The sequence below is a fragment of the Telopea speciosissima genome, chromosome 5, assembly GCF_018873765.1.
Source record: "Telopea speciosissima isolate NSW1024214 ecotype Mountain lineage chromosome 5, Tspe_v1, whole genome shotgun sequence".
Taxonomy (NCBI): Eukaryota; Viridiplantae; Streptophyta; class Magnoliopsida; order Proteales; family Proteaceae; genus Telopea; species Telopea speciosissima.
The window spans coordinates 19,226,549-19,241,125 of NC_057920.1; the positions used below are offsets into that span (position 1 = coordinate 19,226,549).

The window sequence follows — 14,577 nt, forward strand, 5'->3', positions numbered from 1 at the left end:
GGAAGAAAATTCTAAAGGCGAAGCATAGCCGGCAGGCTATGGAGGGGTCTCATCGGCGGGTCACAAGATCAATGCGATCGACGGTTGGCTCCTTCAATCTTGCTCAATGAGCTGCATTTTTTGGAATGCCAGGGGAGTTGGGAATAAGCCTACGAGTAGGCAGCTGATAACATTGGTAAACTTACATAAAGTGGATATTGTTGCGGTTGCTGAACCTAAAGCGCAGGTTTCTAAGGCGCGAATGGTCATGCGCAGGATTGGTATGGACATGATGCATGTCTTGGACAGGTTATGGGTTTTTTTGGAAGGCGTCGTGGAAAGTTCGAGTAGTGGAAGGGCACTGTCAGTTTGTTACTCTGGAATGCCAGGGTGCTGGTGCTGGACCTTTCCTCATGACTTTTGTCCATGGCCTTTGCACGGCGGTTGAGAGGAGGGAGATGTGGGAGAGACTCGAGGCGTTCTCTCACTTTGTCACTTTACCTTAGTCGGTGGGGGGTGATTTCAACGCTATAGTTTCCCCATTGGAAAAGATGGGTGGTAGACCGGCCTGTTCACTTTCTTTGGAGGAGTTTGGGAATTTTTTGAGCAGGGCTGACCTTGTTGATGCAGGATATGCTGGTAACATATTTACTTGGTCGAACAACCAGTCAGGTGTAGGCAGGGTGATGGCCAGACTGGATCGGTTCTTGGTGAATACGGCTTGGGTGGGTGCTTTTCCCAGGTACTTGGTCAACCATTTTAATAGAACCTGCTCAGATCATGCGCCTATTGGTTTCATCTTCTCGGTTGCTGCCCATCACACCTTTTCAGCTTTTAAATTCCAGCAAATGTGGCTCCGATACCCTGAGTTTCTGGACTTTGTGAAGGGTCATTGGGACAAGCCGGTGGCTGGCACGCCCCTCTTTATGTTATTCATGAAGCTTAAACGGCTTCACAGTGCTCTTTGCACTTGGAATAAAGAGGTTTTCGGCAACATTCATCAAAAAGGTAGAGATGCAGAGGACTCGGTTAGCAGAGCGAAAACGGATTTTGACCAGTGGGGCAATGACATCCCCAAAGGCAATCTTGTGGAGGCCAAGAAAGCTCTACAGGAGGTGTTAATGTAGGAGGAAATCTTTTGGAAGCAAAAATCCAGGGTTACTTGGCTGAAGGAAGGGGATTGAAATACTAAATTTTTTCATTCTATGGTTAAGGTCAGGAGAAGGCAGGTAGGTGTCCAGAAAATTAAAGGGGAAAATGGTGACTGGATTGATGACCCTGATGGGGTGCAAGCTGAGGCTGTGCGCCATTTCTCAGGCATCTTTACTTCTCAGGGCTGTTTGGTGGATGAGGAGCTTCTTTCGGTAATCCCACAATTGGTAACTGAAGAGGATAATGCTTCTCTTCTTTTGACACCGTCTATGGAGGAGGTGAAGGGGGCTGTTTTTTCTTTGTCTTGTGACAGTGCGCCGGGCCCAGATGGATTCTCCGGATATTTTTTTACTTCCTGCTGGGATGTGGTTCGCAATGATGTTTGGGCAGCGGTCAAGGATTTCTTTGAAGGTGGTGTCCTTCCGAGGAGCTTCACCTCTACCAACCTGGTGCTAATCCCTAAAAAGGACAACCCTGAGGTAATAGTTGACCTGAGGCCTATCAGTCTTTGTAATTTTTCGTATAAGATCATTGCTAAGATCATTATGACAAGGCTGGCAGGGGTTCTTCCCTTCTTAGCGGCAGAGGAACAAGGTGCTTTTGTCCAGGGCCGGTGCATTCATGATAATATTTCTATTGTTCTAGAAGTGACTCAAGATCTGAACAGGAAGACTAGGGGTGGCAATGTTATTCTTAAGCTAGATATGGCTAAGGCATATGACCGCTTGGAATGGAAGTTCCTCTGGATGGTTCTTGCTCAGTTTGGCTTTAGTCACAACTGGATTAGCTTAATCAGGAAGACGGTTGAGAACTGCTGGTTTTCTATTGTTCTGGGGGGCAGCCAGTCGGGGTTCTTCAAGTCTTCCAGGGGAGTGAGGCAGGGGGCCCCTTTATCTCCTGCTCTGTTTATTTTGGCAGAGGAGGTCCTTAGCAGGGGTATTAAGGAGTTGTTTGTTGCAGGGCATGCTTCTTATTTCAAGCTTCCGAGAGGGTGTCCCGGGATCTCCCACTGTCTCTTTGCAGATGATACTATAATTTTCTCAAGGGGCTTAAAAGGATCGCTCAAGCAAATCATGGGTTTTCTTCGCAGGTATGAAGGCTTTTCTGGACAGCTTGTCAATAGACAGAAGAGTTGTTTTGTGCTAGGTGACAAGGCTTCGCCTGCTAGAGCCAGGATGGTAGGGGAAATTATAGGGTTTTCGAGGAAGGCCCTTCCAATCACTTATTTGGGAGCTCCTCTTTACTCTAGAAGACTGAAAATTTGTTTCTTTGATGGTCTTGTCGAGAAAATAAGAAACAACGTTGCGGGTTGGAAGGGGAGACTTATATCTGTTGGGGGACGGGTCATTCTTTTAAAACATGTCCTCTCTTCCCTCCCGATCCATGTTCTTGCCACCTTGGATCCGCCCAAGCAAGTTATTCGGAGAATTTATAGTATTTTTGCTGATTTCCTTTGGGGAAGCTCTGAGTGGGGCAGCCGTAAGCACTGGGTTTGTTGGCGGAAGGTCTGTAGGCCGCTGGAAGATGGTGGTCTGGGGGTTAGGCTTCTCTCTGAACAATCTCTTTGGAATGGTTTTTTCAAGGCTAAGTTCTTCAAGAATCTTCATGTGGTTTTAACTGGATTGCTTGGTGTTGGTTCTAAGTCTTGGCGGAATGCCCTGGTTTTTAAGAGCCTGTTGTTGGACAACTCTCGTTGGTTGCTTGGCACTGGTAATATTCTTTTCTGGCTGGACAATTGGTCTGGGGCTGGTCCTTTATTGGATGCAGTGGACAATAGTCTCTTGATTGATTTGGAGGTTCTCCTTAAGGATGCGGTTGAAGAGGATGGCTCCTGGCAGCAGGGGCTACTGGACCACATTGATTTTGCTTCTATCAAAAACACCCTTACTTCAGGTAAATTTGCCATTACTGATAGGGAGGATGTTCTGGTTTGGACCCCTACAAGTGATGGTTGTTTTACTACTAAAGCTGTTTGGAACGAAGTGAGGAGTGCTTCCCCTGTTGTTCCCTATGCCAAGTGGCTCTGGAACTCTACCCTCCCAGTGAAAGTGGGTTTCTTTTCATGGCAGCTCATGAATGGAAAGATTCCAACTGATGATTCTTTAATGGCGGTGGGCATTCCCTTGGCATCTAAATGTGTTTGTTGTGGAAGCCCCAGGAGGGAAACGACGGACCACTATCTAGTTTCAGGTTGGACGGCATCCAAAGTCTGGGGTTACTTCGTATTTTTGACATAGAAGCTCCTCCCTACCAGGATGTCAGGAATCGCATATCTCTCTGGTAGGGATTGGCGGGCTGCCACTGTCACAGTGCTTTTATCACAGGAATTCTTCCAGCTCTGATTGTTTGGGAACTCTAGAAGGAAAGAAACAATAGAAGACATGGGGAAAAAAGGTGTTCTGCTAGCTTCATCATTCAGTGCATTAAAACCTGGGTGAAAGATCTTTCGTTACCTACGAAGGTTGGTAGACAGGGATCTGCCAGAGATTGTTGATTCTGCAGTGTTTTGGTCTCTTGGCTCCGATACCCAAGCTGAAACGTCCCCTCCCTGTCTATTGGTGTCCCCCTTTTGCCTCTGTTAAACTTAATGTGGACGGTGCTTGTCGAGGTAACCCAGGGCTTGGGGGGGGGGGGGAGGAGGTATCATCAGAGATTTGAATGGAATGGTTTTGGCAGCATTCTCTAATTGTTATGGGCTTTGCACAAATTCCATTGCTGAACTGAAAGCTCTTAGGGATGGCTTATCCTTGTGCCAGGAGCTTGGGTTTGCTGATGTGGTGGTTAACTCTGACTCTGCCTCCATTGTCAGGATGGTTAACAAAAGGAGGTGTAACCTGTGGAAGGGGCGGTATTGGTTTCAGTAGGTTCTGGTTCTTGTTGCTTCTTCAAGGGTCTCAGTGTCTTTCGCGTGTCGTGAGAGCAATAGGGCTGCTGATTGGTTGGCTAATTTGGCCTGTGACTCTGGGTCTTCAACCAATTTCCAGCCTGCTAATTTGCCTTTGGGAACTCTGAAAGAGATTCTTAAGGAGGACATGATACGTCTGCCGATCCTTAGAAAGTAGTGCAATTTTGATATTTTTCCTGTGTATGGGTTAGCAAGGTTTGGTTTGAGAGATCCTAAGAGTTTAGCTGTTCGGGTTGGGGTAAGTTGGAATGTCCCCCCCTTGTATTCTTTATTATTTTTTATTATTAATAAAATCTCAGCGGCTGACCCGCGTCCCAGATAATATTCGGGAAAAAAAAATAATAATAGAAACAAGAAAGTGTCCAGAATACCCCTACGGTTCTTACACATTTAATTAAATAAACAACAAATCAGTACTGATGTTACCTAGATCTGAACCACGACAATGAAGCGGGTATGCTGGAGTATCGCAGGACAGGGATGAATGAAATAGAAGAAGAAGAAGATAAACGATAAGGGGATATGACCGTAGGTATCACCACCTAGGCCTGTGGTTGGGCATCATCCCCCCCTCCCATGGCTTCACCACCATTGATGTGACTGATTCACCACAGCTCACCATATTCAAAAGAGCATAAATTGTGTCAACCAAATTGTGGGAAATAGAAGTCCAATGTCTTTATTTATAAACTCCATAGTTATCAATATAGAATTAGCAACTCCCAAAATCGTGGGGAGTATGCTTTGCTGCCAAACTAATTAAAAAATAGTAACTAACATCAGAATAGAAACTTTAAGGAAAGTGTCCTCCTACATGTCACTATGAAGAGTGAAGTAGTTTACTTGACAATATTTTTATCTACCCAGGGAGAACTTTTATCTATCCAGGGAGAACTTGCGTCTCTCTTTTATCTAAATTTTAGCCACCGCCCCCTTCTCTGTCATGCGCACCCGCCTTCTGCATCTCACCTGCCCCTTGGATCTCCCTGCCCTCTTCCCCCTACCACCACCTTGCCTCTGCCCCCTTCCTTGCCTACATTTTCCTCCCCCCACCCCTTGCAACCAAACGCTGCCCCCTTTTCTCACTCACCCCCGCTATGTAACCCAACCCCAAGCCCAACCCAGGCCCCTCTGTAACTCCCCTTACTAACGGACTCTTCTTCCCAACCTTCTCTTCTTAAATATGGCAGCTGTTGAATAATGTTAACCAGAATACCGTGGGGGTATTCTGGTCTTTTTGGGGTTTTATTATGTGTTTTGTGTATTGCCTAGCTAAGTCGGCTAAGCTAGGGGTGTTTTGGTCATTAGGATGTAATTCTTAATGCTATTAATATAAGGTTTGCTTGATCAAATCGATCATTCAAGCATTCTCCCAATTTTCTGTTTTGTTAACATGGCATCAGAGCCAACTTCTCTGATCTAGGTTTTCAAAACCCCATCCCCTCCATCGTTTTTCCTCTTCCACCCTCTTCCACTCGATCTTCTCTTTTTCTCTTCCTTGGTTCTCTTTCCTCACTAGGGCAGCACTAATGAGGTGATCATATGATCTAGATGCTGCCCTCAATCTCACCTCTTCAACAGATGGTTTAATCACATATCAAGTTCAATAGCTGCTGTCCTGTGTCTTTGCGATTTTTTGGAATTCTCTCCTTCTTGAAGATTGAGCTCTTTTTACTATTGGAAGCTGATTTTCCCTATTGGAGATCCACCATAGCAGTATTGGACAGCAACTATCACAGATATTGCAAGTTATTTGAAGCCCATACCCATTATCGATCTCCTTTCAGGTTTTATTCCATGCTGCTGCCTGCAAAGATTAAAGAGGACAGCTTTTACCATTTGTTCTAGAATGGAAGATGGTTCATCTTTACTTGTTGAAAACCCCATTGGTATCAACTTACAACAGATAGTCCACAAGTAGCTCAAATCGGGTCATTATTCTAAGAAGAAAGAGCCACAGAACTCACTAGCCGCTTTACTAGTAAGGCTTTCTGTCTTTGGATCATTGGTTAGAATAAAAAAAGGTTTTTTATTATCCCCGCCCAAAACCGTTCCGGTGCTTCAAATCGGATAGAGCCCGATTGTTGTTTGGGCAGTAGTACAGCCAGTTCCCCTTCGCAAGTCTCTAGAAGCTGAGTCGCATAGTTCTCACAGAATTTTTAGTATTTAAATAAGCCTCTAGGAATCGAATTGGAATGTTCTTTCTCTCTGATCATTCTTTGTTTCTCCCATGCTGGTTTGAGTGCCGGTCCCAGCAATTGAGATGGCAGCATTCGAATCAGCGGCGGGAGAGGGAGCCATAGCACTGGCAGGGGGAGCAGCATGGAAAGCGAGGCTCGTAGCACCCCCACGGAGCGGTAAGGGATGGGACTCTTATCCCCCGACTAAGGTGCTTCCATTCCCTACGTATGTCGCTACATGCCTTCGCCGCATCCTCTCATGCCCGGTCCAGAACGTCACATCTTACCATGATTGGTGGGAACGCGGCTTCTCATGATGCCGACCAGCTCTTTCCCAGTAACCGTTACTTCACTGATGGCAGGACTGGAAGATCAGCCGGTAATACTCGGCTACGTAAAGCTTATCCTCAATCTAGCGGATGTGGGATTAATAGCAGTGCCCGGCCAATGATCCTTCCCTCCTGTCCGAGTTGAAGAGCGCATTCTGACTGGGGCGTAGAACCGAGATGAACAGGACATGAAACTACTTTTAAAACTCATTGCTCATACAAGTCAAGCTTCGCAGCCCTCCCTGATGGCCTTTTCCAATGTGGTTTTGCCCACTTCCTTAGTAACAGAAGGCGTCAGCTCCCTAACTCCACTTCACGCAATGTTGTTGTGTTTGGGTTGCAAAAGACCCAAAACACAGGTCAGCAGGGAACGATGCCGATTCTCATTATCAAATTTTGGGTTTTTTTTCTCTACTTTGCTTGGCTGATCTTTGGAGATCTTATTCACACCACTTCAAGGCTCACTCGACACTGTTGGTGCTCCCTTCTACTGAAGATTTTCCAGATGTCCAGCTTTCCCAACCTTGGATCGAATTCTGCCTAGATGGATCAGGTTTTGCTGGTTTTTTTGGCTCTCGGCTGCTGCATTGTTTTTGATATTTGGTTGCTATGGATGGGTCTGATATTACATCTGCTACTTCTAATGTTGAAGGACACAATAAGCCTGAATATCTTCCTTATGCTTCAGCTATTAAGCTTGATGGGACAAATTATCTGATGTGGTCCTGTTCTACTTAACTATTGCTGGCCGTGGCCTTACTGGACATCTCCTTGGCAGTTCTGTTGCACCCTCTGAACCTGGTCCTCTTCTTGCTCGATGGCTGTCTAATGATGCTATGGTTATGGCATATTTGATACACTCTATGCAGCCTGACCTCTCCAGCAATTATCTGTTATTGGAAACTGCCCATCACATATGGAGTGCTGCCAAGGAGACCTATGGACAGGTAGGGAATGATGCTCAAGTGTATGAAATTCGAAAGAAAATTCTGGTTTACATTATTCAACAGCAGCTATGTGCCCTTATTCCATGGAATCCTCATCATCCTTCTCCCTGTTGCTTGTCCTTCGCCCACTGAAGGAGCAGCAGTCTCACCCACCTTCTCTCCGTCTCCCTACTGGTCCTTCGCCGACTGAGCCCCTATCAATCTCTTCTCTTTGAAGTTCAATCCAAGGACACTGACTTCTTGTCGCTTCGATCGACAGGCGTCGACAACCACCACGACGCTCTGTTTCCTACCCTTCTTGAATTTCAACTTGAGCCAGCTCTTTAGGATCGGTTTGCTCAAACTTGTTCGTCCCTTGTCTGCCATGGTCAAGGCCCTGCCGTCTACTTCACACACAACACGACATGGCTTCCACAAGAGAAGGAGAATAGGAGCAGTAGTCTCACTCACCTTCTCCCCGTCTCCCCCACTGGTCCTTCTCCCACTGACTGTAGATCCCATTGGTGTGTGGCATTGATTGAACGGCTTCATGTGGAGGCATCTCGATTCTCAACAAGATTTCTCAATTGATGATGGCTTGTAGAGTATCAACTCGAATGGGAGAACCCACATCAGAATGCAAAGAATCTTGTCCGTGGTGGTACCCACTGCCATGCGTTATAGGTTTGAGGAATGTGAAAAGTCTAGGAGGTATAAGGCTGGGACCATGCTGGCCCCTGATGCCCCATCATTTGATCCCAAAAGACCAAAGATGCTGGTCTCCAAGTGATGCAGATTCATTATCAAAATAAGCTTGTTTTATTAAGAATAAGTCTAAGGTTGGGTTATAATGTTATATACATGTTGGGCCTTTGATCCCATGGATTTTCTATGCAAACAACTAAAACTCGGAACTCGAACAGGTTTCGACCTTGGGAAAAAACCGAGTTGTCTCAAGATATCTCGAGATCTCGGTCGAGTTGGTGCATTTTTTTTCTTTAACTCGAAACCTGGTTTCGGTGGGTTTTAGGCTTAGTTTGGGTCTAAAACTTGGTACTCAGCCTATTTTAGGCCATTTAAACGCAATGGCACTATCAGATTTTGCATAAACAAAGTCCAAATAGGAGTTTCACTTAGTGGGAAACTAGGACAGACACTTGTACCAAAAACCAAGACAAATACTTATTTATGCCTAATATCATTTAAGTAATGTTTTTGTATTTGTATTTTCATTTACTTAAGATATTAGGCATAAATGAGTGTCTGTCCTGGTTTTTGGCATAAATAAGTGTCTGTATACCAATTTTTGCATACTTAGGTGTCTGTATACCAAGACTTCCCACCGAGATCTCGCTAAGATCTCGAGATCTGGCACTCATATAAAGGAGTTTGGGTCGAGATCTCGAGATCTCGCCGAGAACTCGAGATTTCACTTGAGTTATTGTAGTTTTATGTTTCGGATGCCATCTCGTCTTGAGCCTTGGAAAAATCGAGATCTCGTTCAAGATCTCTCGCGAGATTTAGTTCTATGTTTCTATGTAATAGGCTACTTTTATGGGGGCCTAAAATATGGGTAATTAGGTTGCATATGGACCAAAGTAGTGAATTCCCAATTACAATTGGGTTACACCAAGGATCAGCTCTAAGCCCTTATTTGTTTGCACTCACCATGGATGATTTAACTAGGCATATCCAAGATGAGGTTCCTTGGTGTATGCTATTCGTTGATGATATTGTTTTGATAGATGAGACAGTGGAAGAGATTAATGTGAAGCTGGAGTGATGGAGATCAAGCTTGGAATCAAGAGGTTTTAAGTTAAGCAGAATAAAGACAGAATATGATATGTAACTTCAGTCAAACCAGGAGAGGTGATGAAGTGGTGAAACTTGAGGAGTAAGAGCTACCACAAAGTGAATGTTTTGGATACCTGGGGTCAACCATTAACAAAGAGGGTGATATAGAGGATGATGTTTCCCACAGAATTAAAGTAGGATGGATGAAGTGGAGAGGTGCATCGGGAGTGTTATGTGACAAATGCATGGCTTTTAAGCTTAAGGGGAAATTCTACAGGACAGTAATAAGACCAACTACGACATATGGGGCGGAATGTTGGGCACTTAAGAAGAGCAATATAGATAAGATGAGTGTAGCACAGATGAGGATGTTGAGGAGGATGTGCGGCAAGACTAGGAGAGATAGCGTAAGGAATGATTGTATTAGAACCAATTTGGGAGTTGCATCAATCCAAGACAAGCTCTGTGAGAGCCTTTTGAGGTGGTATGGTCATGTCCAACAGAGACCCATGGATGCACCGGTAAGGAAGAGTGACCAGATTCAGTTTGACAGAGCTAAAACAGGTGGTAGGGGCAGGCCTAAAATGACTATTAGAGAAGTGGTAAGAAAGGATGTGCATGTGGTAGGGCCCGATCCTAGTATGATCGCAGATAGAGTTGTTTGTTGGACAAGGACCCGTGTAGCTGACCCCTTGTAGGGAGATATTCCTAGGATGCTGGTTTGACTTGTTCCTTTACTTATTTTCTTTTTTACTTCCTTTTACTCCTTTATACTTCTTTTTATTTCTCTTATTTCTATTACTATCATAGCCTCTATCGGATCCATGTAGCCGACCCCATTTAGTTGGGATAAGGTTATGGTTGTTGTTATTGTAGTGGTCATGTGATCACTTAAGTGTTCATGAGACTTGGTTAATTGGTCATGTGATAACTTAAGTGGTCCTGTGACTATTTAAGTTGGGCTGGATTAGGACTCTATACGTCCAGCCATGTTTTGAGTCTATTTCCTTCAGTATTTCAGTTTTCTAGTCAGTTTAAGTTACCTAATAGGTTAAGGATTGAGTTAGGCCTTTCTTTTTTAATGTAAAAGTCTATTTTTGATTCTTTTATATAAGGTTGTAAGGGGAGCCAAGGATTGAACACGAATTTTGATTAATGAAAAGCTTTTTGCTGCCCTTCTTCTCCATTGAAGATTTTTGTCTTGTGTTTGATCAAGGCTGGTTGGATTGGTGTTTGATCTGATTGACACCTTGCGGTGGGAAGCCCGGGTGGTTCGTTGGTGGGATTGGTGTTTGATCCAATCGATACCTTGCGGTGTGAAGCCCGGATAGTTCTTTTGAAGTTCTCCTTCAAGTTCTAGTTAAAGATGCAATTTTTATTCAAGTGTCTCAATCAAACAAGCTGTTGCCAAGGAAATTCTGCAACAACAGTAAGCTTGAATCATCCCCATCCCCAACAATTCTTCTTCTAATCCTCTTACAGCCCAAACCCTAAGATTACCCCTTCTGCTTCCAATTTTTCTAATACCTAAACTCTGGCCAGACCAAACCAGCCAGCCAAATCACACCAAACTTTGATTGAATTCTCCTCTCATTATAGGGAAAACTCGGTCCAAGTTGCTCCCTCATCTGACCATCATAAACCCTAAAAGTCCATCTTTTCCTCTCTTCAAAAACTTGAAACCGTAACCCTAACCTTGCTGCCGATTCTAATTAAAAGGCCTAGACTTGTTAAAACTTAACGTAACCTTCACTGATAGACTCCTCTACATCAACTTGACCTAACCCTACAATCAAACCCTAGGTCCCATCAAACCCTAACCCTAATTTCACAATTTCAACCTATTTTGACCTAGCCGAACTACCCTGTTCATAGCAGATCCTGGTTGATTGGCTCCTAGTTTGACTTTTCAAACCTAGGACTACATTACCAAGGCAATTGAGATTGAGCATGTAGAGAAGGCCCGAGATAAGGCGATTCAGTAGGGCGGGGATGGGGGAGTGAAGAGCCAGTGTCGGAGAGGAAGTGGGAGGATTTGGCACAGTACTATTTTAAAGGTGATTTTACAAGAAATATCCCTCCACTCTAACTCAGCAAAAATATCGATAAGGGTAAAAAAGTCTTGGTGAAGTGAACCGCTTCACTAGGCATAGTGACGCGAAAGATTACCCTCAAGGAAAATGGAACTTTAGCTATTGACTCAATAGGAATACAAGAAAATAGTAACTACTCAAATTGAAACTAAGATATAATATCCCTAAATATTGGCAGCATCTCTCAAACCATGCTAGTTGTTCATATCGGCCCACAAAAGATCTTCGTGAACAATACCACGTGAACAGTCCCATGTGAACAGTATTTCATAAACAGTACTCTTCCTTGAACTGCATCAATAGTTTTTTAGCCAAGAAATTGAAATTGTTTTGTTGCATCAATTAAAAATAATTTCAAGAACAAGAAATCTGTTTTGTAGATCACTTTTGAGGATAGATTCTTTTTTTATGCTCTTCTTCCTTTGCATAGGACCACTGATTTTCGACGCAGAGACCTCTTCTCCTTGATCTTTTGATTCGGATTGTTTCCCTTTCAATTCGTCTCAAGTTTTGTTATTCCTTTGCATAGGAACACTGAAAATCACCTTAGTTGCCACCTCAGTTCAGGGCAAAGTAAACCATGAACTGCCCCAAACAAAAAATAGGAAAGCTCTAACCCATCCCGCATCTAGGTTCTTAATTACAATCCCCAAGAACCCTGCAACGCAAGAGCATTTTCACCTTTGGAAACACAAATCCACTGAGCTTATTTTACTCCTTGAAGCAGCCACTACAGAGAGACTTAAACTACTTGATAAAGCAACAGAACCAGACCCAAAATCATCCAAAGAGATTCCAGCCAGACCAACCAACAACTCCCAAATTTAGAACTGCAAAACGTGATAAACTGTGCAAATGCAACTTCATCTCTAGAAATTAAAATAATTCATGGCCTCTTTTGCCGAAACACTCCGACTTCTGAGCACCCACATCATAATCCACCGATGGCAGGCCAAAACCACCCAAATCTACCAATGCAACAAAAACCCAGCAATCTAGCACAAAAGTGTGCTGCTTCTGAAACACTCCCAAGCAGCTGTGAACCTTCAAATTGGAACAGAACCCCTCAAAGTTCTGCCTTAAAAAAACCACTAACTGTGCAAAACCCACTTGAAAACCACCAACTTGACCAAAAAAAAACCCTCCATTCTCAGTCCAAAACCACTGCAGGAGGGAGGCGTCGCCGGGGAGAGGGGGGTCTGCGGTGGCCACTACTGAGGGAGGAGAGAGAATTGCAGGGGTTTTATTTGAGTTTTAAACAAATTTACTTTTTTATCCTCAAATTGAGCCGTTGTGAACACATGCTCATCAAACTCCAGCGCGTAATAGCCTGAATTGATTTGTCTGTGAAATTGAAATAGCTCCTCGGGTTTTTCAAGATTTCTATTTTATCAGGAATAGAGTGTGAAAATCATACGAAACAGATTCTGAAATAGAAATCACCCCCTGAAATCGAAATGGAAATCATACCAAAGAGGTGGGGTGTTAATTTCCAGCCCAAACCGGTCATACCAACTGGAAAAAATAGAAGTGAATCAAATTCTTAACCATTTGGCTTCAGTATGGGTTTTTTAGAAACTGGTAGGAACCAAAAACCAAACCAAACCCGAAAAACTGATGATGAAAACCCCTGCCCCCAAAAAAAATTCAATTATTATTATTAAGTGTATTATATCTATCTATCTATATGTGTGTGTGTGTGTGTGTTTGTGTATGGAAAACCAAACCGGAAATAAACTGATAGCAGATCGATAAGAACCCGTTGAGGAAGACCGATAGAAAACCGAACCGGACTGAAACAGAACTTCATCTTAGTGGTTTCTCTCCAATTTGGCCCACTACATGCCTAAACCCTATTCAGCCCAACCGAAACCAGACCGAACCAACTGATTCACACCCCTACAAGAGGCCTTAGACTTTGTCATACACTGGCCAAAGGATGGCATCACAACTTGGAAAATCCTATCTGATTTTTTAGTAGAATGTATTCTATGTATTCTAGGCATCCCCTTATTGTCTCCATAGGTTCTGTCCTACTGCATGCATATTATCCTAATATTCCAATTTATGGAAAGACATTGAAGTAACCACTGTCTATGATAGGTTGCGATAAGCCAATGTAATGTTTTAAGCTCTTTTTTCGTGTTGTTTAGTCTATGATAAGTTGCAAATCCCATTTAATGTTTTAAGCTATTTTGTTCTTGTTGTCCAGTGTATCATATGTTGCAAATAAGCATTTTTATAGTTTTAAGCTCTTTCATCTCATCATGGATGCCTATCGTCTTTGAATTTCTCCTTAGGTTTACCCTAATCAATTACACTTTCTCATTGTCAAATACAGGCAGAGAAACCTCGATTGAACTTCAAAGACAAGTACTTGGAATCTTACAGAGATTCTCATTCAACTGCACCAGTAATTGTTCCTTGGATCTCTGGTATTACTAGCTCATGACAAGGTTTGCACCAGGAGGAGGTTGGCTCACTGGGCTAGCCCCAAATCCTGTTGTCATGTAAACCCCAACACCCACACCCTGGATCCAGCTCTGAAAAGTAAAAGCTGTTCTGGGGTATTTTTCTAGTCTTAAGTTCATGTTGATTTATTTTACTGGCATTTTTGTAAGTTGTAACATAGGTTCTGGTCCGGGTGCAGAGACCTTTGAAGTTCAGTCTCACACCACTTGGGGGAGTTTTGATTAGTAAAACCTACTAAATCTCATTGATGGATGTAATCAGTTATTTTAGAATCATTATAATGTGGATATTATGATTTATTGGGATTTTTTCCATTTCTCTCACAAGGTAATATCTGGGCTTTAGGGCTGCACCTCTGAATGCTGAATGAAAATTTCCCAAGTAGATCAATGCCATTTTTTTTTCCTGTATTGGCTTGAACACAGAAGCTTCAAACAAGTGCACAGTAAATACACAAGGGTTACTTGAAAGGAACTTGTGAGGAAGCTGACCTGTTCTGAAACCTATTGAAAACCTGAACGTGGGCATGTGCCAGATGGTTAAAAATTATTGGGTTCATGTCTGGAGGTCTGTTTTCCTGTTTCCTTATGGGTTTTTTTTTTTGCCCTTTTTGTGTGTGGGTAATTGTGGAGTTATTCAATGGGGCCAGATTAGAGGTGGACCATGACTGACTTTTTTTTTTTTGGTAATGACCATGACTGTGACTTGGATCCTAGAGCCTTGGAGGGACCAAGTAATCCTTAAAAT

At 43.4% G+C, this 14,577-nt stretch overlaps 1 protein-coding gene across 2 annotated transcripts in view; it reads left to right on the forward strand.

Annotated features, from left to right (window-relative positions):
* LOC122661282 overlaps positions 1-14,152 on the forward strand; it is a 32,011-nt gene extending 17,859 nt beyond the window's left edge. Inside the window, exon 7 of one of the 2 annotated variants that reach the window (XM_043856638.1) lies at positions 13,991-14,152. In XM_043856638.1, the coding sequence (XP_043712573.1) occupies positions 13,991-14,068 (78 nt within the window). In that variant the 3' untranslated portion in view covers positions 14,069-14,152. Of the gene's footprint in view, positions 1-13,699; positions 13,846-13,990 lie in introns of those variants that run through there. The other variant, XM_043856637.1, reaches the window with a different exon arrangement.
* The last annotated feature ends 425 nt before the right edge of the window (positions 14,153-14,577 follow it).